This window comes from Giraffa tippelskirchi, chromosome 13 (assembly GCF_054371585.1).
Source record: "Giraffa tippelskirchi isolate mGirTip1 chromosome 13, T2T-mGirTip1v1.2.pri, whole genome shotgun sequence".
NCBI classification, from domain to species: Eukaryota; Metazoa; Chordata; class Mammalia; order Artiodactyla; family Giraffidae; genus Giraffa; species Giraffa tippelskirchi.
The window spans coordinates 65,365,619-65,388,031 of NC_137287.1; the positions used below are offsets into that span (position 1 = coordinate 65,365,619).

The 22,413-nt window shown below is 38.0% G+C and overlaps 1 protein-coding gene across 3 annotated transcripts in view; it reads left to right on the plus strand.

Annotated features, from left to right (window-relative positions):
* The window catches only part of PLXDC2 (plexin domain containing 2), a 414,339-nt gene that overhangs the window by 158,880 nt on the left and 233,046 nt on the right, over positions 1-22,413 (plus strand). For all 3 annotated transcript variants that reach the window (XM_081558807.1, XM_081558808.1, XM_081558809.1), the window contains one exon: positions 15,336-15,547. In XM_081558807.1, the coding sequence (XP_081414933.1) occupies positions 15,336-15,547 (212 nt within the window). The remainder of the gene's footprint in view (positions 1-15,335; positions 15,548-22,413) is intronic.

Below are 22,413 nucleotides of genomic sequence, written 5' to 3' on the forward strand. Positions count from 1 at the left end.
CAGTTATCACCAGTTTTTGAAGTATGAGTTGGTTAGGGGTGAAATTGTACATATATGTTTAATTTATTGATATCTCTCTTTCCTAATGTTCTTTTTTCAAGTACGGCCATTCTTAGGGCTTCCCAGGTACTAACGGTAAAGAACCTGTCTGCCAATGCAGGTTAGACATAAGAGACGCCGATTTGAACCCTGGCTCGGGAGGATCCCCTGGAGAAGGGAATGGCAATCCACTCCAGTGTTCTTGCCTGGAGAATCCCATGGACAGGGCAGCCTGGCGAGTTGCAATCCACAGGACTGCAGAGTCGGATAAGACCAAAACAACTTAGCACAGCCACTCTTAAGTTAAATTAATTAAGCTATAAATGGAGTACAACCGTTACTCAGGTTTCAATATGGTGTAGAAGGACAACCAAGGTTCATTCCTTTTGTCTGGAGAACATAGAACAATGGACCCAGATCCATACACAGCAAACCACAGCAGGTCACACCTGCATACAGTAACTGTATGTCAGCCCAGCTGCTAACTCCAAAAGAATTCTCTCTACTCTAATCAACTCCCCAAATTATTTTTACATAAATAATTTGTAAATTTTTGTCATTTTGTCACTTTGTCATTTTTCTTCTAAATACTTCCAATTAAAACCTCTTTTTCTTTCCTTTTTTCCTTTTCCTAGATTGTCAAAAGGCTTGTCTGGCTCTTTGATGTAATGTGCATCCCACCTCCCCCATGACTTGTTTTTATACCCATTCAATACTTTAGCTTACACCCCTTACTACCTTAATTTCTTCCTTTTGGTGTCCACGGTGTTGTGAATAGATACCTGGATTTAAATTGATTAAAATTTAAATATTAGTGTGTACCTGCCATCCTTCTTTACCCTAGATTGACTTTCTAGTTTTTGATGCTGTTTGTTTTTTTTAATTTTTATTTGTTTAAAAATTTTGTTAACAAAATGGAAGAGTACAGCATTATAACTTTCACTTATATTCTATTACTTTACCCCTAACCTATCTTGGTTAAAATTTGGACTCTTTCCCCCAAATAATTGCACTTTTTCTTCCTATGGCCTTTTTAAAATGATGAATGAGTTTTTTGTATATCTGCTCTTGGGGTTTTTTGTTGTATGAGATTGCACTTCATTTGTTGGGGTTTTGAAGATTCAGTGTTTTTGAACATCTCTGGAAGTCTACCTGATATCTAGGGAAACTCAAAACTGGAAAACACCTGATGGGTGGATAGCTTTCAGAAAAGAGGAGGACATTCCAATATTTTATAAGAGTTTGGACCCTCCCAGAATTATAACCAATGATTTCCTACTATTTTTCATGAATTCTATTCATTCATTCATTCATCAAATATTAAATAATTGCTTAATAATAAGAATATAGAAAAAGGAGCAAATCTAATCAATGGGCCTCTTTGGTGGGGGTTCATTTTTTTATGTGGTAAATACACATAATACAAAATTTACCATTTTAACAATTTTTAATTATGCAATTCAGTGGTATTAACTACAGTCATCAGGTGTTGCAGCCATCACTACTATCAATCACCAGAATATTTTCTTCATCACAGATTGTACTCATTAAGCAATAATTCCTCATTAATTCTGCCTTTTCAGTATCTGGTAACCTGTACTCTACTTTCTGTCTCTATTGTTTTGACTACTCTATGTACTTCAGATAAATGGAATTATATTTGTCCTTTTGTGTCTAGTTTATTTCAGCTAGCATTCTCTTCAAGGTTCATCCAAGTTGTATTTTACATAAGATTTCTATTCCTTTTCATGGCTGAATTATATATATATATATATATATATATATATGTATATATGTATATATATACACACACACACACATATATATGTATACATAATATATAAACCATGTTTGTTGAGCTTTATATGAAAACATATCCCTGCATCTTCCCTTTATGTTATAACCACGCAAAGGCACCTAAAACAACATAATAGTCTCATATATTAGGAAAATATATCATGATTTCAATAAATTTGTCTGAGACAGATTTATATAATGAATGATTTTCTGAAAAATTTTGTAGAGTTTTTACTAAGATGACCAATCCTTTAAATTTAAAAAATGAGTTATCTATCTCACAAAAGGGCTTGAATAGGATAGTAAAAAAGGAAACAAGGAAATAGCATTAAAAAAATGTTGACTCACTAACAATCAAAAATTGTTAAATTTTTAAATTAAATTGTAAAATTGTTAAATTAAACTAGTGAGATTCTGTTGAACAAATAGGTAAAAATAAATGTTTTAAGACACCATTAAGTGATTGATGAAAATACGGGATATCTGGCTTCATGTCCTTCTCGTTATCTTGTAGACTGATGGAGTTTAAATGCAATAGAGTACAGATTCCTCTTTCATAAATTGTTCCTGAAAAAGAATTGAGGCTGCTCACAAAAGTTAACCTCTACAATCAACTTAAAAATTCAACAATTGATGATTAATTAGATACTTGATGATGTATTGTAATAAGTACTTAAAGCAGAGACTACTCCAGTTTATCTGGAATTTGTTTGTATGAGTCAAAAAAATGTTTATAAAAAATAATTCAAGGATAAAGGAAGAATGAAGCAATAGATTCTAAAAGTTTCAGCATTCTCCTGATCTATATATGGTTGAAATGTTGCTTTGGATTTCTGTCTTGCTTTGGTGGCTTAATTCTTACCTGGTGGTTTGACTATTTCAGGAATATATCAGGGAAATTGAAATCTAACTTTAGTACAGTTTCACTGTCTTAATTTCTTTTTTAATGTAATTTTGTTGATTGTAGTTTATTTACAATGTGAGTTAAATTGTGTAATCAGCATAAATGTATGCAATCAAGCAGTTTAATTAGGCAATGTTATTTAAGAAAGTAGCTACAGAATTCAGATATTCATACCATTTTAGAAATTCTTGGAACTGTATTTTAAAACTGCTATTTGAATGGTAGTTGATATTCAAATTTAAGTATTTCTCTTTTCAGAAAAAAGGGAAAAATACAGTGAATTCAGTGGAGTAAAAATATAGTATTATAAGTATGATACAGTTTGTAAAAACATCAAAATTTCTTGACTAAATTTTCATTATTCCTCTTATTCCCAGTTCTATTCCTCATTATTTTCCCAGTTTTTTACTTGAAGTATTTCAATCCTTATCAAAGAGGGTGTTTGGAACATGATTTTTTTTAACTGAAAATCATAGGTCTACATAGAGAAATATTTTTTCTGTGTCAAGGTATTTCACCCCAGTACTATCTTGAGATAGTTTTAAGGGGAACTAGGCAAGGAGATGAATCATGAAAGGTTTCAGCTAATAAATACTCAAGAAGTTCTAATGAAGTGAACACATCTTTGTATATAAAGTATTTCTTATTTAAATATAGATAGCAAAGTGTCAGTTTTGTTTGAAGAATTATATGCTTCCTACTGTAACTAATATATTATTTATGAATCCTTGCCTCACAATGCCTTTGATATTCAGAAGCATAAATCTTTCCTGTGATTTCTTTTAAATAACTTTTTTCTAACGTTATTTGGAGATATCAAAGCTGAATAGTTTTGCCCATTGCTTTGCGGTTCTCAGGTCGTGTGAAAATATATTGCATTAAATATATGAATTAAATGTGAGAAGTAGAATAACTTGGGGGGAAATCACTTTGCCTTGTATTAATCTCTCTGAACATTTTAAAGGATGCTACAGATAGAATGTTGTAACAGTAATATTTTACTTGATGAAACACATATAGAAAAAGATGGTAGAATATAGGAAATTGCACAGAAATTGACGGGGCTACATCTAATTTTCTCAAGAAATAACCCAAAAAATATAAGTATACAAGGCTAAGGATTTTAAGCAGAGAAATGAGAGTGCCTTAAGCAAGAGCTGCCATGATAAATAATGCCAGGTCACCACCCCAAGTGTATCAGGACATATCTCAAGGAAATAGCCTGGGCAGTTTTAGTGAACATCTACTATAATAACAAAAAAGAGCAAAAAGATGAATAAAGATATGACACCTCCCATGGATAAGTTCATGGTAGTTTGTGAAGGAATGGCATTTAATCAATAATCGCACTTTCATGAGAAGAACACAGAAATGGGTTTGGTTAAAGTTCTATGAGATCACATTAAAATACTCTGCCTAGGAAAATCTTCTATTGGTGATGAAGGAAGGCTTCACCAAGTCAGAATATTTGAACTTGACTTTCAAAAGGTAGAGACCTAGGGATTTTTTCCCTTGCCATAGAAGTAACACATGTAGAAAATGTAGAAAATAAAGATATGTCAAAAGAACAAACCAAATAAAATTGAATGCTTCCAACTTGTATAACATGGAAAAAAATCACTAGTAATACTATAATGTATTTCTTTCTCTTTTTAATTTTGTGTGCATATGTATATGTTTTTCCTTTTAACCAATTCAAATAATACTATTGCAGTTTTTTATACTTATTCATAAATCATTTTGCACATCTAAGATTTTGACAGTATCAAATCCTAGAAGACTTTTACTACAGACGGAAAATATGCACATATGAAACTTTGATTAAAATTGGAACCTGCCTACCAATGTTAGAGAGTACAATACTATTTTCATAAAATAACCTTATCAAATACTGACAAGTACAATTTTACAATAAATCTTTGTGAGTGTGGTATATAAAAAATTATAATTTATTGTATTTCTCTGACTTCTTAAAATGTTAAATATTCTAATATATTTGCTAGTATTTATATTTGTTTGCTGTGAATTACCTATTTATGTAATTTGCCTATTTTTTAAATTTGAGGACTAGTCTTTTTGAAAAATTTATTAGGATATACTTGTGTATATTAAGGAAAATATACATGATTGCAATTTTATAGATCAAAAAATTGAATAGGTATATAGCATTAATCTTAATGTGTGCTATTGATGTTTTTCCTGCTGGCCTTTTATATTTATATAAAACTGAAATAGGATTGTTTTAATTTTCTACTTAATGTTCTTCAATGTCTTTGTGCGTGTGTGTGTTTGATGCTCAACTTTGAGCACCTTAAGCATATTTTTTTAAGTCTATATTATCAACTCTGGCAACAGTAGAAAGCCAAAAACTCCAGAGTTTGTGATAGTACTTTTCATCTTTATCCAAGAATGATATTCAACATTTAACAACTAATATTATCTGTTTAGTAATAATGGGAACAGAGAAGCCTATAGGGCTGAGCTCTGACCTTGCCAAACCAGGTCTTTAATTCCTTAGTTGTTAGATTATGTGAAGGGCATTGCTCATTATTTTGGGGGTAAGTAGAGAGTGGGGCGCAGTTAATATGTTAATTTGTAGAAATCTGGGGATATTTTGAGAATGGTATGAGTTATATTGGGCTTCCCTGGTGGCTCAGATGGTAAAGCATCTGCCTGCAATGTGGGAGACCCAGGTTTAATCCCTGGGTTGGGAAGATTCCCTGGAGAAGGAAATGGAAACCCACTCCAGTACTCTTGCCTGGAAAATCCCATGGACGGAGGAACCTGGTAGGCTACAGTCCATGGGGTTGCAAAGAGTCAAACACGACTGAGTGACTTCACTTTCAAATCAAAGTTACAAGAACATAATCTGATAGACATATGAATACATCTAATACATGAATTATCTGTCATCTGTGGTCATTGGCTAAGTCAGCCTGGGCTCCTTTTTGGATGCATATGTGCTAAGTTACTTTTCTTTGTGACCCTATGGACCATAGCCTGCCAGACTCCTCTTGCATGGAATTCTCTGGGCAAGAATAGTAGAGTGAGTTGCCATGCTCTCCACCATGCGGTTTTCCTGACTCAGGGATCGAACCATGTCTCTTACATCGCCTGCATTGGCAGGTGGGTTCTTTACCACTAGTGCCACCTGGGAAGCCCTCCTTTATGGATCTGACCCTACAAACTGAACATGGGCTGATGACAAAATGCAGTGAAACTGAGTCTATCAGCTATCTGGCAGCCATAACTTAATAGAAGGCCCTAGTGATTTGGGTCATAGGCATCTGGATGTCATCTTTGACATGGGGCACCATGATAACAATTGATTCTATCTGCCCTATTTTGGCTCAGGAGACTAAACTTTCCTTAGAGGCTATTGGCCATGACTGGTCCTTGTTTACAGAAATTTCCATCTCCATTGGCTGACAGAGTCACACTTTTCATGCATTGGATTTACCTTTTGTTTTAAAATTGGCCATTCTGAATACAAGAAATAAGGGTAGTTGAGGATGGCCAATAATAAAGAGAAATATTGAGGTATTTCATTAAATAGCTTTACTTGTTTATTGTGCTGTGGAGACTCTAATGTTTTATAATACATGGATTCTCACAAATAGTAAACCTGAAAACAAATGTGTAGAATATTTAATATATGATTCCAAATAGCCTCAAGTATGTTATGAGATATTTAGCTAGCAAGTAGACAATATAATTTTATAAGCTAGGAGATACTGTAAAAGCTGTAAATTTGCCCCTCCCTATTTTACACATGGCTAGGGTCATGTAACCTAAAAATTCCATGTGCTTTCTGGCTTTCTGATGCTGTGTTTTCTGCAGAAAATCCTAAAACCTTATTAAAAGATAGACTCTCAGATTTAATCCCATGCTGTTTTCACTATCTGTAGGTTATTTGTAGGCTATGGCTAAGTGGAAATGAGTTTATTCTCCAAATCTGACAGATTTATTGAAAAACATCAGTGACTAGCTGAGTTCTCTGACAGTCATCTTTGTTATAATAAAATAGGAGGCTATCATCATGGTAAAACAAGTGCTAAAGTCTACTTGAAGAAATGCAGTTTTTCTTTTAAATTTCTTCTAGGGCGTTTAATAGAAAATACTCAGTTAACAAGATTAATTATCTGTTTTAAAGTACTTCCAAACTTTTCAAGACATTAAAAAATATAATCAGTGTTAAAGTGCTCTTATTTTCTGCTGTTTTTACATCAACCTCATTTCATTCCCTCCCATTGGCAGAGTCAACTTGATGAAAATGAAATATTGCATTCTCTATTTGCTTTCACTGCTAGATTGTTTACATATTTTTGCCATTTCAAATAGTGCATTTTGTCTAATTTATTTTTTTCTTTAGGTTCTTTGTGTCATGTTGTTGTTGTTCAGTCGCGAAGTCATTCTGACTGTTTGTGACCCCATGGACTGCAGCATGCCAGGTCTCCCTGTACGTCACTGTCTCCCAGAGTCTGCCAAGTCCATGTCCATTGAGTCAGTGATGCCATCCAACCATCTCATCTTCTGCCACCCTCTTCTCCTTTTACCTTCAATCTTTCCCAGCATCAGGGTGTTTTTTTGTGTGTGTTATTTCATTAGGCTTTCTGACAGATGTCTAATTCTACCCCTGGAAGATTCATCTAAAGTAGATTAGATAACAGTTAATACCAAGCCTATGGATCCAGCTCTGGTTATTTTCCTAGTGTATCACTCACCCTCTCATACACGTTAGTTTCCTCAGATGTGAAATAGGAAATGCCACATAGTACATGCCAAATATATTAACATATGCAAATGTTTAGAACAGTGCGTTACATTCAGTCAATCCTAAATGAAGGTCAGTTATTATTACTAATAATATTATTATTAACCCATTATTAGAAATAATACATAGATCACCTCTGTTTATAACTGTTAACACAGTTTTATTTTCTCTTTAAGATGTTAGTAAATATGGACCAATACTTTAACATCGTCTTAAATATTATTAACCTTTGCTCATAAAGCTGATCATGTTTTCCATAGGATAATTAACCATTTTATATATAAGATTAAGATGTCTGTTTATTATCTTATTTAATAGTAAGGTTAGAAAACTATTAAATTTTTAATGTGTAAATTTTTTCTGTACATACTTTGGACTATTTGGTTCTATTTTCCCATTGTGTTTCATTTCCTGGGTATTTTTTCTTGAACCACCTAATGCTTTTCACTGGAAAAATACTGTAGAGCAACCAAGAACCCTGTGATGACTCAGAAGTCAGAGAAGGGGAAGAGTGGAAAATCGGGGTATGCTGGACACTTACATCTTGGCCTTAGGCCTTTGTGATTCTTCTACTCTGTGCCTCAGAGACTGGACTCATGCTTCAAACTTGTAGAGTAGTCTCCATTTATTTTCCACATTTTATTTAAAATGTCCTTGTTTCGAGTACTTCATACCTTTTTAACCTCACTGGGCCATGCCCCCGTTCTTCAAAGACTTGTGTTCTATTTCTTACTGAGTACATGAACCAGAAAGAACTGCAACCACGAGTGTTGCTGAACATTACCCAACTGGCCAGCAAGCTTTCATTGAGTCAAACTCATATCCGATAAGGAGAAGCTGCTATGGCTTTGTTTTCCCATAGTTATCTCCTTCCACCCTATTATCTGACTGAGCAAAAGACATAATTAAAGTCTTAAGAAGTTGGACAACAGATCACATACATAATCTTTTGAGACACTGTCTCAGATGAGCAGCAGCCTGGCCAACCATTTGTTTACTCATTCATTCATTTGCTTTTCAAAAAGAAAAAATTTATCACATGTCAGCGTCCATGTTTGTACCGATGGGACAAAAAGTGTAAATAAGATCGAAGTCCTGTTCTGAAACATCTCTGTGTCAGGAGACTTCGTGGCCACTGTCGTGTATGGTGATGTGATAGGAGGACTCACAAGACTCAGTTGTGCTTTGTTACAGCAAAAGGCTACAGAGCACAATCTGCAGAGGGAAAAGGCACTCTGGTGATGTCTGGGGAAAGCAGGACAGGTTTCCAAGAGCCTCTCCAGTGGGAGCACAGAGGAAGTATTTACTTCCTCCAGCAACCAGTTGTGATAACAACTGTGTGAAATATGGTCAGCCAGGGAAGTTCACGAGAAACTCAGTGCCCAAGGATTTGTCCTGGGAACCGTTCACATAACCACTTTCTGTCTGCCATGTACCTAAATTCCACACTCCTGGAAGGAAAGCAGGTGGTCAGCATAAACAATATTGCTTGCCCAGGCAGTTTAGCCACAGTAAGCCCCTCTTATCTGTTAAGGAAAGTTGGGTACCCCCCACCACCACCCGCAAATCTCAGTTCCCAGGTGCCAGCCAAGGGCCAACCTTACAAACAAGATTTTCTAAGGATAGCAGTCTCAGACCTGCTGTCTTAACTCTTTTCTGCACAGTCTCACATTGAAGTGGGGATAGGTGGAAGAATGATTAAAGAATCAGATGAGAAGAGGCATTGGACTGCAGAAGAAAACTTAATCAGCTCTGCTTGAAGGAGTCAAGGGATGTTCCTTTTACCAAGACAATATTTGAACTAGATCTTGAAGGAGCTGTGAGATTTCCGAGATTTCCTGAGATTCCGAGATTTCCCAAAGTCTGGAGTGAGGAAGGACTTTCCCCCCATGCAAAGGCATCTGTTGCAGGTAAAGAGGTTATTGAGAGATTCTGTGTGATGGGAGCATAGAACTCATGAAGGAGGCAGAGTCAGGGAAGAGTGGTTAGAGCAAGAACATGAAGTGCTTTATCATTTTGTTGGGTGGTGAGGAGCCTTAGAAGTTTTAATAAAAAGAGAGAAGTGAATAAATTTGAAAGCTATCTCTGACAGCAGATGGAGAAAAGATTGGAGAAGGAAGAGTTTGAAGAAAGTAAGACCAGGCAGGAGGCAAGAGATGATGAAGACATGACCGTAGGCACCTGTGGTGAGACGAGAGCATGGAGCAGTGGTCCTCAGCTGGGAGACATGAAGAAACATGTGTGAAGCTTAACAAGAAAAGAATGTCCAGGTCCCACTCAAACCCTCTACTGCCTCTCAACAAAACATTCTGTATGCTTTCCCTTCTGTAGCTATCTTCTCTGTAATGCTATCAGTCAAAACCTCCAAGTCCACTACATAGCCAGCTCATCATTGGACAGAACCAGTAATATAACCATTTGTATGGAATTTCCCCTTCACTTCCATAAATTGAGGTGTGTGAAACCATACAGCAGTCTACCTTAGCTGAATAATTTGTCTATTCTCAGATGAATCAAGCCAGTAAATCTATTTGTAGTGAAAAATTGTAGTCTTTGCACAGGATCCACAAGGGAGATTTTGTTCATTTGTGAGGTGCAAACCAAAGTGTGTATCCAAAAGGTGCAGTCATGGTGGGTCCTCACTACATAAGATGCATGTCAATTTATGTAGTTACTCCTTGCTCATTTAACATATATTGTGTATATGATTGTATGCAAGACTCAAGAAATGCAGTACAGCTAGAACTAACACAACATTGTAAAGCAATTATATTCCAATTAAAAGTAAATAAATAAACATAGGAAAAAAAACCCGTGCTGGGGTTATAATAAAAAAAAAAAAGAAATGCAGTTAAAGATGCATTCACCTATTAACTGAATGTAAGGTATTTAAATAAAATCATTAGGATGAGATGCAAATATAAACAGAGCTAACCCAGAACAGTTTTCTTCCCTTTTGTTTTTATTTTAAATGATTTTATTTTATAGTAGATGATAGCATAAAAGAAACTTGCAAGTTTTGCAAGAATAATATGAAGGTGTACATGAGTTTCTTATTTTGCTCTCAGATTAACTAGACATTATTGGGTTTCATAATGATGATTTATTTGAAAGATAGTGAAGAACCTTTTTCAATAATACTTTATCTGCAATTTTTATCAAATAAAATATCTCAAGAATGTGTTAAGGTCAATTTATGTATTAAATACACAAAAATGTGTCTTTTATCTTTCTCTCCTTATATCCAAATGGGAGTCCTTAGATATATTTAATGTTTCCATGAACTATGTGATTAACAACTATAGCAAAATGTGTTCACAGAAATTATCTTGGAAGGTTTTCCATCAGTGGTTTAATTAACAGACAGTAGACAGAAAGCAAACAATCTGTTCAACCAGACTATTGAAAGATCCCTCCTGTTGCTTTTGTTTTCACTACAGCTGGGAAGGGAAAAATTATTTTACATATATCCTTTCCTCTTGCTTCTGAATGATCTGTTTTGGTGGTGATTTAAAGAATAATTTGAAATATTTTTATGAGTTGGAAAGCCCATGAAGTGAATAGGAATAATTTACAATGTAGATAATCAAACTGTGACTTTGCCAGTTTTTCTCCATCTTTATTTCTGGAAAATATCCACTTTTGACTTGTTTTATCTACTCTAAAAATCATTCTTAAATGGGGTCAAAATTGAAGCCAATGTCAGACTTTCATCTTGATGAACCATGTAGTACTGAGTCATGAGCATATAGGGAATGTTTCCTCCATGTGTGATTGGGTAGTTTTGCTCATTCATAACCTAAGCGGAGAGGAAGACTTACATATAAAGCAACAACCCCAAGGAAAATTCAGAGGCTAGGTCCTAAAGCTCACAAATTTTGTCATTGGAAAGCCCTTAGGTCCTTTCTTGAAAGTGAAAGTGAAAGTCACTCAGTTATGTCTGACTCTTTGTGACCCCATGGACTGTAGCCCACCAGGCTCCTCTATCCATTGAATGCCCCAGGTAAGAGTACTAGAGTGGGTAGCCATTCCCTTCTCCAGAGAATATTCCCAGCCCAGGGATCAAACCCAGGTCTCCCTCATTGCAGGTGGATTCTTTACCAGCTGAGCCACCAGGGAAGCCCTATAGGTTCTTCCTTAGCCTTTGTTTACTCTTCACAGTCTGAGCCAGCAGGTGATTGAGCCATTGGTTTACAGAGTTCAAGGTGGTAAATTCTAGGAGGAGCAAGCATGTCCATCTTGGAAGCAAACTAATCAACAGCTGTAATAGGTGTTAATACAACAGTAAAGAAAGCAAGAAAAAAAAAGTCATGTAACACCACTAAAAAGTGAAAAAAGAACACCTTATACAGGTCTGGAGACTTACGCTTATATGGGATTGGCCAAAATGTTTGTGTAGGTTTTTCATAAGATGGTACAGGAAAACCCTAATGAACTTTTTTGGCCAACCCAATAAATGCCAGAGGAAGCATTTATGCCAGTTTTATGCAGAAGGCCTACCTGTCTGCTAAGTTCACCTTCCTCAGTAATCTAGCTAAAGGATGAGGTGGAATGTTCATCACAGAAACAAGAGTTTGACATATTCATCAGACTTTCCAAATTTCAGCTTCAGTGGTGTGAAAAGATAAACTGAGGCATACTAAACATTTTAAGATCCTACTTGAATAAAAATCAGTTTCAATGGGGCAGCGGCATACCAGAAGTGGTTAGGAACACTCCAAGGACCCCAACTAGGGGAGAGATTTTGTGGAGAAAAGGAAGAAGAAAACAGGGAAATCATTTCATTGGCTGTAGCTTAAGTGTTTGCCTGATTCAGAAAAGTCTAGTAGGGAGTTTGTGACTGATTGTCCTTAGATTTTGATTTCTCAGACTTGAGGCACCTACAGGCTCAAGTTTAGGTTTGCTTACACAGGCTGCTAAAGCCATCAGAGACTCCTCAGTCTGATGGCCTCCTTGTTTAATTAATTTAATTGTGGGGAACATGAACTTTATCCTCCCTATGTTTTGAAGCTCTTTTTATTTGTTCTTTAGGGTAAGAAGGCAGAGAGGGAGAAAAGGAGAAAGGAGACTTCCCATGCAGACAGCTCCTTCATTGTCCGTTATTTCGTCTACTCCATGCCCTGTGTCAGGACCACAGGGGTTAGCGTGATGTTTCTGGCCTAACAGTTTCATGGAAAGCACTGTATTTTGTCCTGTGTTATAAAAATCTAAAAGGATAATGGTGAAGTTAAAGTCAGGCAGTGAATGTCCAATGATAACATCTATTTTAAAGAAACCAACAGTGGGGTTGAATTACTGGTTTGAAGATTTTAATGAAGACTACTACTTTGAAGATTTAGGTATATTTTTCTGATTTACATTATAAAGAACTGACAAACATCTGGCTGGAGCCTTTCCCTTTCTGTGATGTTAAAAAAAAAGAACAAATCACTTATATCTAGGGCTGTTTGACCCATTGACTGCATTATATTTGCTATCTTTCTTATCTAGACTGATGTTCTAATAAGGATCCTATAGGTTTTCAGTTGTTCCTACATGATTGTATTCAGATCGCCACCACTCCTAGGGCAAAGCGAATGCATAGCTCTAAAGGTTAGTCTAAGTGTTGTGCTATGAGGTCTTACCTGGTTGTTTTAAAACTTTATTGTGTACTTTTGTTGTAAGCTACATCATATATTTTTGGTAATGAGGCAGGACATCTAAATAAAGCAAATAAAATTGCTTTATGTAGCTTTACCTAGAATCATAAGTCTTAGAGCCTGACACCTACTCAGGAAAAGCGGTCCGCTTTTGCAGGTGAGATATTTTCAACCCCATTTGAAATAAAAGGTAACAAAAGCCCAGAGAGTTTTGTAAATTATGCAACATCCCCTATTCAGCAAACCTAACAGAAAGAATTCCACCCCAGTTCTCTGGAATCCTTGCATTTCTTCTCTTACCTAATTCTGCCTGCTCTCATCATCTTTGCTCAGAAGAGACTGTCTACAATTTATTTATTATTCATTCAGTCAGTCAACAAACATTTTTTGAGCACTATTCAATGGCCAGTGGGTATGACACCTTAAAAAAGAAACATTTTCTGTAAAATCCTCTTTAGACATACTTACTGAATATTTACTGTGTGCCAGGTGGGAGGGCACTGTGATCAACCCTCCATGTACCGAGTTTTTCTTTAGCCTTATAACAGTTCTGTGAATTGAGCACAGTGGGCATTGTCTGGCTCTTGGTTTCCTTTCTATGGAATGTTTGGTTGTTTCCGTTTCCATGATTCTTTTACACTCTTATATTCTCCAAGCCCACGGAAAGGTCTAGATGGCCTACACTATGGTAGTGTTTCGCTCTAGGCTGTTTCTACTAAGGTATTAAACAATGGCAGATCTTTTAAATTTACAGTGAAATCAAAGGATATCCCCTCAAGAAGAAATGATTAGCACCTTCATGACTTCAAAAGGAGATGTTTTAGACATTTGCATGTGACTAGTAGTGGTAGCCTTGACTTGGTTATTAGAGTTCAAAGTAATGGATTTAATGGTATTATTTGTTGTTGTTATTTTTGTTCAGTTGCTAAGTCATGTCCGACTCTTTGCAGCCCCATGGACTGCAGCACAACAGGCTCCCCTGTTCTTCACTATCTCCCGGAGTTTGCTTAGATTCATGTCTTTTGAGTCCATGATGCTATCTAACCATTTCATCCTCTGTCGTCCCCTTCTCTCGCCTTCAATCTTTCCCAGGATCAGGGTCTTTTCCAACGAGTCGGCTCTTTGTATCACGTTGCCAAAGTATAAGTTTCATTAAATACATTTTGGTTTCTTGGAATCTTCTTGTATTGATGGCAACATCACAGCTGTAATTAAATCACCATTCTCTTAGCATTTTTGAACCCATGTCCTGTCCATTAGAAAGGCTGTCAATTCATATCTTTTGGTAATCGTTGCCTAGAGGAGAACTGTTCTTGGCCAGACACTGAATTTCCCACACTTGTGGAACACCTTCCCCTGCTGACCCACTGAAGTGAAAGACTAGGAGTAATGATGAAATCTAATTTTCCCCCCTACAGAAGCGGCATGAGCTGGGTCAGCAAAGCCAGTCCTTGCAGATGGCTTTAAAATGCCTTTGTGATTTGATCTCCTTGCTTTGCCATCCATTTCTCTAAGTGCCTATCACTGTCATCCTTAACCACTCTGACAAGATTCCAAGGTGAGAACAGCCCAAATGAACAAAGCATTTGTGATGCCTCCCAGGGGCGTTGCTTATTAAATGAATTCGGCAGTGAACCAAGTCTGACTTGTGAGCTACAAGGCAGGTTATCACATTGACGTGAAGATCATTCCATATATTTTTTAACCCGTTCAAATGCTCTGTTATCTCTCTGCTGCCCAGCATAACTTATGTGAAACAATATAAACTTGAAAGTTAATGATGTCAGATTTGTATTTTCAAATGTGCTGGAGTCAGTTGGTTTTATTTCTTTGTTTGGATTGCAGCTTGTTTTCTCAGAACTAGAGAATGTTTATGAAGTGTGTGTGGAGGGCGGGGAAGGAAAGGAATAAAAATGCATTGCTTTAGGGCAGCACATCTGTTTTAGGGACTCTGTTGGATCTGCACATTAAGCATTGTCACGACTTATGGCATGTCCTGAAATTGCCTTCTACTCAGAGTTGTTCATACCAAACTCAAAATATTACAGTTAAACGGGTTTCACTGTTTTGAATTAGTTTCCTCTTTTCATGAGTGGCAGGATATTTTTCTTCTCTACGAGAAAGCGTGTGAACGATGCGTAACAGGTGGTAACTCATTATTTTATTTTATTTTTTCAAACAGATGGGCAGTATCAGGTTGCTCAAGCCTTCCTACAGACAGAAGAGGAGGTGGAGGTGGACACACATGCGTTCAGCCACCGGTGGAAAAGGAACTTGGATTCTCTCAAGGCCGTAGACTCTAACCGAGCCAGCCTGGGCCAAGACTCTCCGGAGCCCAGAGGCTTCACGGACCTGATCCTGGACGATGGGCAGGACAACACCACCCAGATTGAGGTGGGTCGATAATCTGGGTGATTGAGATGGATTAATGAGTATGCTTCTTGGAAGGCACCCAAATTCCACATTATGCTGTCTCTTTGGCTCAATCTGGACCTTATGGACCTTTTTGCAGGGATCAGTTTAATTCATTAATTAATGTTTGATTAATGATGATAACAATAATAATCACAATAAATTGTTATACAATTTGTTAATATTCAGGATCTCAATGATAAGTAATTATTATTATGGTAAATAAATAAATAGCTAAGCCATTTAATCATCCACAGATTCACTTACTCAGGAAACAGACAAACGGGCTTGGTGTGGTGATGACAGGGGAGAGAATAAAGCTCCTCCCCGCTGCGAGATCAGTATGTCAGAGGCTCAGAAAGTCTAGCTGCCATAGCCACGTGATATGCACAGAAGTATGTACAGGCCAGTGTGGCATGGAGGAGGAGGGTCACCTGCTTGTAATTGAGGGGATGACTGCTGGTGAAGAGGCTTAGGGAGTGGGCATTTAAGCTCAGGCTCAACTGATTGAGAGGAGCTCAGTAGGCTGATAATCTGTTAATAGTAAAAGAAGATTGCTGGCAGAATGAATTACACCTGCAAAGGCTGACTGTCAGGATGACAGGCATGGAGTCTCATATGGTAACCAACCAGCTGTCCCAGTTTACCTGGGACTGAGGGGGTTCCTGGGATGTAGGACTTTCAATGCTTAAAATGGGGAAGTTCTGGGCAAGAGAGGATGGTTGGTTACTCTGTTACTGTATGTAATTCTCTATGATAATTGGAGTCATGAAGTAGAAAAAAAAGGATGGTTGCAAGTGGGCTTGGTGAGTATGGAAGGCTGCTGAAAGCACATTCCAGGCAGATTCTGAGGTTGCCCAGAGGCCTCAAGGTTGGTGTTGCATTACTTAGGTTCCCATTGTTGTTGGTGTTCAGTGGCTCAGTCGTGTCTGACTCTTTGTGACCCCATGGACTGCGGTGCGCAGTCCTATCCTTCACCATCCTTCCTTCACCTGTCCTTCACCACCTCCCTGAACCTGCTCAAACTCATGTCCATTGAGTCCGTGATGCCATCCAACCATCTCATCCTACTGCCATCTTTCCCTCCTGCCCTTAGTCTTTCCCAGCATCAGGATCTGTTCCAATGAGTTGACTCTTCACATCAGGTGGCCAAAGTATTGGAACTTCAACTTCAGTATCAGTCCTTCCAATGACTATTCAGGGTTGATTTCCTTTAGGATGGATTGATTGGATCTCCTTGCAGTCCAAGGGACTCTCAAGAGTCTTCTTCAGCACCGCAGTTCAAAAGCATCTAGGTTTCCATGGTCCTTTGCATTGCAAGTGGTAAAAATATGATCTTGTTAGTACACTAGATATAACAAAAAGAAACAAATGAATCTCACAGAAATAAGCCAAAACCATTGGAATGAGAAGAGAGCTGTTTGTTCAGTTTGTTACAGTAAGGGAGTGAGCCTTCATCACTGGCCTTTAGAAAAGACTCAAAGAAGGCAGGAGACTGGGAAGGCTTCTCAGTTAAAAAAAAAAAAAGAAGTCTCCAAGTATGCTCTGACTGAAGGTGGTTGGCATGCAGAAACCGGAGGTGGGCTAGTCAGAAGCCAAGAATCTTGTGGGATTGATCCGGGGAATGTTTGGCCTTCCATGGTTGGCCCAGAGTTGGGCAGAGGAACAAAAAATAGAAAAACCATCAGTTGTCAATCAAGTCCTGCCCATTCTGGACCAACTGCTGCCAGGATTGAGTTTTGGCTGCTGAACTAGTTGCTGTAGAAGTTGAGGTCAGACTTCTGTTTTTATCCATGGTGTGGACATTGTCTGTTTGTATAGTCTCTCCATCTGAAGTTTTAGTTCCTACCATCTTCTAGGTAATAGGCTTATGTTTCAAAGAACCAGGCAGCATCCTTTTTAGTGCCCTGAAATACTCATTATTTAGGAAGAGAACTCAACTTCATAAAGCAGATGCAACATAGTTCTGCAGATAGTATCAAGGCTTTGTTTTGTTCCCTCAGGGTGAGAACAGTCTTCAGATCTGAAGCATAGGCCATTGGGATCTGTGGATGTGAGAGGCCCAGCAATTTTCGAAACCCCTCTCCATCCCCTTAGCTAGTGTGTGACTTTGGGGTGGGGGGTCTCTGGATGCCCCAAGTCAGCCCCTTAACAGGCAACAGAGGATGTGCCAGTAGCAGAAGTCATATAGTACTTCAAGAGGCTATTCCAACTCCTGCAGAGTGCCTGCTATTTTGTCAACAAGGTAGTTATAGCAACTCAGAGTAGACAACACAGTTCTTCCCTGAGCTGCTCTTTGGCCAGGGTACAGCAAAAAGCAAGGAGAGCAGAACAGAAGCAGAGCTGTTCACTCTCTGCCCAGAACTAAGCTAGTAACCTGTAGAGATTAAAAGGTGAGAACATGGACTCCTAGAACTCTGTGATCTCTATGCAGGATGCTGAATTTTTCTTATCATTTATCAAATAGAAAAGTCCTTTTGCTCAGAGATATGTGAAGACTTCTCAAAATCAGTCCTAGTTGTTAGTATAGTCATGATTTTGTTATTCAGCCACTTTTTCTCTTTTTCTACCTTAATAGAGGGAGACCACATAATGTCAGAGATTCTGAACCAGTAAAAAGGAGGAAGGATGATGGAGAGAGCTATTCACTGAGTACTCTCTTGGTGCTGAGACCTGCCAGGTGCCCTGTGGACATCATCTCACCTGGTCCTCTCATCAACCTGGCAGGACTTGTATCCCCAGGTTCACTGGCTAGTCTCAGTGATTTACATGAGGGGACTTTCAGATTTAGGTTTAGTATTTTCCTTAAGGTCTTTCATTAATGAATAAAGGGCTGGCATTCAAACCAGGGCTGCCTAGCTCTCAAGACAGGCTTACTATTTGACTTCCTGTAACAGAAGGGGAAAATTTTTTGGATAGTGGCAGGATCTGAATATCGATAGAGTAACTTCGGAGTTTCAATCTGTTTGGAAGGGGACTTTTCTTGAAGCTAGATTTTGTGACAAGAGGACTGCTTTTATTTTGAGTTCGTTTTTGTGGGGTTCTGGGGATAGATTGAGATTATTGGGGATCTAAAGCTCCATAAGTCACTCCTTGGCACCAACACTAGTTCTGGAAGCAAAAGCCTACATCTGAAAGTTCTCAGCAAAGTTTATTTATCCTGGCCCTTGAAATAGTATTTTTGAACACTGTTGCATCTCTTTGGGGGCTGGGGGTGGAATACTTTTGCCTGATTGAGTTAAATGGGAATAAGAAAGAAAGGAACCAAATGGTTAGAGAGTGACTGCTCTGCCCTGGGCATTGTGACAAGATCTTTCTTATCTTTTAGGAATAAGCATTTTGATTTATGTTGCTTAATACAAGCAATGAGCATGAGAGACTCTGTATGCTTTTTCTTTTTCGAAGCTTCCAAATTGATGTCAGGAATCAGAATTATTTTGCCTAAGAGCCCTGACTGTAGCAGCGGCTGTTAAAATAATACGTATCCCAGCGAGATTTAAACCACCCAGAACGGCATTCATGTGCATGTTCTCCCCAACTTCTGTCACCGTCTAGACTTTATATCCTACTTTCACTGGACAAAGACAGAAAACAAAAGACAATAGTATATTTACTCTTTTGGCACAGGATCATTCTGAAATAAATAAAGGCTGTTATTCTCTTAAATTGGTGACAGTATTTTTTCTGGCTCTGCTTGAGAACAGATAATGGAGGGATTATAAACCTTAGTATCCCAGTTAAAGAATGCTTCCAATGGACGTTTCATTGTTGTTGTCATTGTCTTCTTTTTTTTTTTTTACATTCTTTTCATGAAGATATAAAGATGTTTTGAAACCATTTGTATTTCCTGGTGAATAAGTGGGGATTCAGTAGTTGACAAGCGCCCCTGTTGATCTGCATGTTAATTTACATGAGACCTTTCTTCCTGTATCATCTCTGTTCATGTGGATGTATGACCACTTGAACAGAGGGGATCCAAAAAGAAGCATATCTTACTTGGGCAGATCAAAAGAAGCGTACTTCCTTTTGATTAGCGGGTATTTAAAGCAGTCACTAGCGTACTTTTTGTAATTACTTTGGGAATATAAGGGCTTCAGGGACTTTCAGGTAAGACTGAATTCCATTCATGATTTGGCCTTGTTTGATCAGTCTTCAGTGAATTCCATGCCTCCAGGGACACATGAATGGATGTGCAACACAAGGACCTTCTCTTCCCTGCTGACTGCCCTTCTGCTTTCTGAGGCGGAGCCCTTACATCATTGAGGGGGCCTTATAAGAAAGAGGGAGCTTAAGCAGTGTTTGGTGAGAATGGCCAGTCTTTATAGAGCCAAGGTTCTTGGGCTTCTTCCTGTGTAATACTGTTGGTAACTTACAGTTCATCACTTTACAGAAATCAGTCACAAATTCCTTTCTAATGCAAGGAAGCAAATACGTGGTTCTTACCACTTTTTTCACATGCAGTGTTTGGAACTTCATGTTCCTTCTCTTCGGACAATGAATATATTTCTGAAAAGGCTTGTCAAATGTGATTTTGTTTTTGGCTTTGATTCCGTATTACCTGGATGACTTGAAGAAGGGAAGATTAAAAATAGGATTTATGGATCATATAAGTGTAACTCCATGATCCAGACTGACTGAGACACTGTGAACTTGACCAACACCTCTCTGGTGATGCAGATATGGCCAAACCACAGGCCACACTTGGCCTTGCAAGGAGTTAGAGCACAGAGCAGATTTAGCTGTTGGTTTTGAGGATGTAAATTTCGGAAAAATCCTAGATTAAACTACACTGACTACCAACAATATCGCTCATGGATTTCCCATTCTTGTACCAAATGAAAAATTGCAGGCACATCTAGCAATTGTGTCCCCTCTATCACATTAAAGCTTATCTTTAAAGAAAGTATCCTGGAGAATGGTTAGCAAATAGGCCCTGTGTTGTTGTTTAGTCACTAAGTCGTGTCCAACTCTTTGCAACCCCACGGACTGTAGCCCGCCAGGCTTCTCTGTCCATGGGATTTCCCAGGCAAGAATACAGGAGTGGGTTGCCATTTCCTTCTCCAGGGAATCTTCCCCACCCAGGATAAAACCCACATCTGCTTTGCAGGCAGATTTTTTTTTTTCCAGTAAGCCACATGGGAAGCCCCCAAAATGTGCTGTAGTTGTAGCTAAAAACTAGAGATCAAAGACTTCCCCGGTAATTCAATGGCTAAGACACCGAGCTCTTAATTCCAGGGACCTGGATTCCATCCCTTGTCAGGGAACTAGATCCCATATGCCACACATAAGAGTTCACATGCCACAAGATTCTGGGTGCTGCAGCTGAGACCAGGCACAGTCAAATAAATAAGTAAATATTTAAAAAAAAAATACTAGAGATCAACTGTTTTTCCCCAAATGCGTATATAAAAGCTCTTTTTTTTATCATCTGCTGTGGCACAATTCCAATTGTATCTGCATCATATTGTCACAAATTCTGTGCTTCTTTAAAAAGCTAGCAGTTGCTAATTGTTGCACACAGGTTATGTGTTCTATCTAATATTTTATTGTAGTTCACAACTAGGTACTCTGTTTGCCAAGAAAGAAGTCACTGGCAAATCCTTGATCTAAAAGAGAATGTGGTTGCTTTGATAGCATTTTACAAAGCAAAGGCAAATTTCATAATGTCTCATGTGGGCATAATCTCCTTGGTATGTTTGCAGGATAGAGAATGCATCAGAATATTCTTACATAATGAAATTCTACTCCTTGTGTGTCTCAAGCCTAGATACGCTTTCTTAATTTCAGAGATCTGACAATAACAGTTCTAAATAGAAATATCAGGTAGTAGTAATAAGACACATCATCCCATTTCACAGAAATAATGGAAATTTGCAAAATACTACTATGCTGATTCTGTCTTCAGGCCACTGTTTTGCTTAGGGAACTCATTGAAGACAGTCCTTCTAGATGAGAAGGATGTGATTATAATACAGATTTGTGACATTTTTCAAAAGAAAGAAAAGTCTCACCTGATACTGGAAATTTCTGGTACTATGCTTATTATGAATGTGAAAAGCTAGTGTAGGTTTTTTAATGAAGCATTTCCATCTCAAGGGAATCTTAAACTTGCAGAGGTATCTCTCTGTGGTTACAGAATCAGAAAGCTGTGCAAAGGAAATACTAAGATAAATGCTGAAAAAGCACACTTCTCTGACTCAAGAGTGAACTGAAATTTCCTAAATGCATGGGGATATCAGATCAGCTTCCACAAAAGATGAGAAAGAAAGTGTCGTGAGGGCCTCTGATTAAAAAGGAGCAGAAATACTGCATAAGTTAATCGGTACCCAGAGGAAGACCCTTATTCTGTAGAGCCAGGATTAATGTAGAGACAAGTTAGCATCTGAACCCAGTCATGGAGAGACAGTTAGAAGGAAGCCAGGTATCAGGGTATTTCTAGCCAGAGTTTTGCACAGATAAGCAGGGACAGGATTCCAAACTCCCTTATATACTGTGTGTCTTAGTCTGTTCAGGTTGCTACAACAGAAATACCACAGACTTGGTGACTTAAACAACAGACTTGTTTCTCACAATGCAGGCTAGAAATCCAAAATCAAGGAGCTGGCGGATTTGGTGTCTGATGAGACCCCACTTTCTGGCTCATAGTGGGGCTCTCTTTCTGCTGTGTCTTCCCATGGCTCAAGGCGCTAGAAGGCTCTTCAGGAATCTCTTTTATAAGGGCACTAATCCCACTGATGAAGGCTTCACCCTCATGACCTAATCACCTCCTAAAGGCTCCTCCTAATACCATGCCATTAGGGGTTAGGTATCAACATGTGAATTTTGGAGAGACACAACTGTTCAGTTCC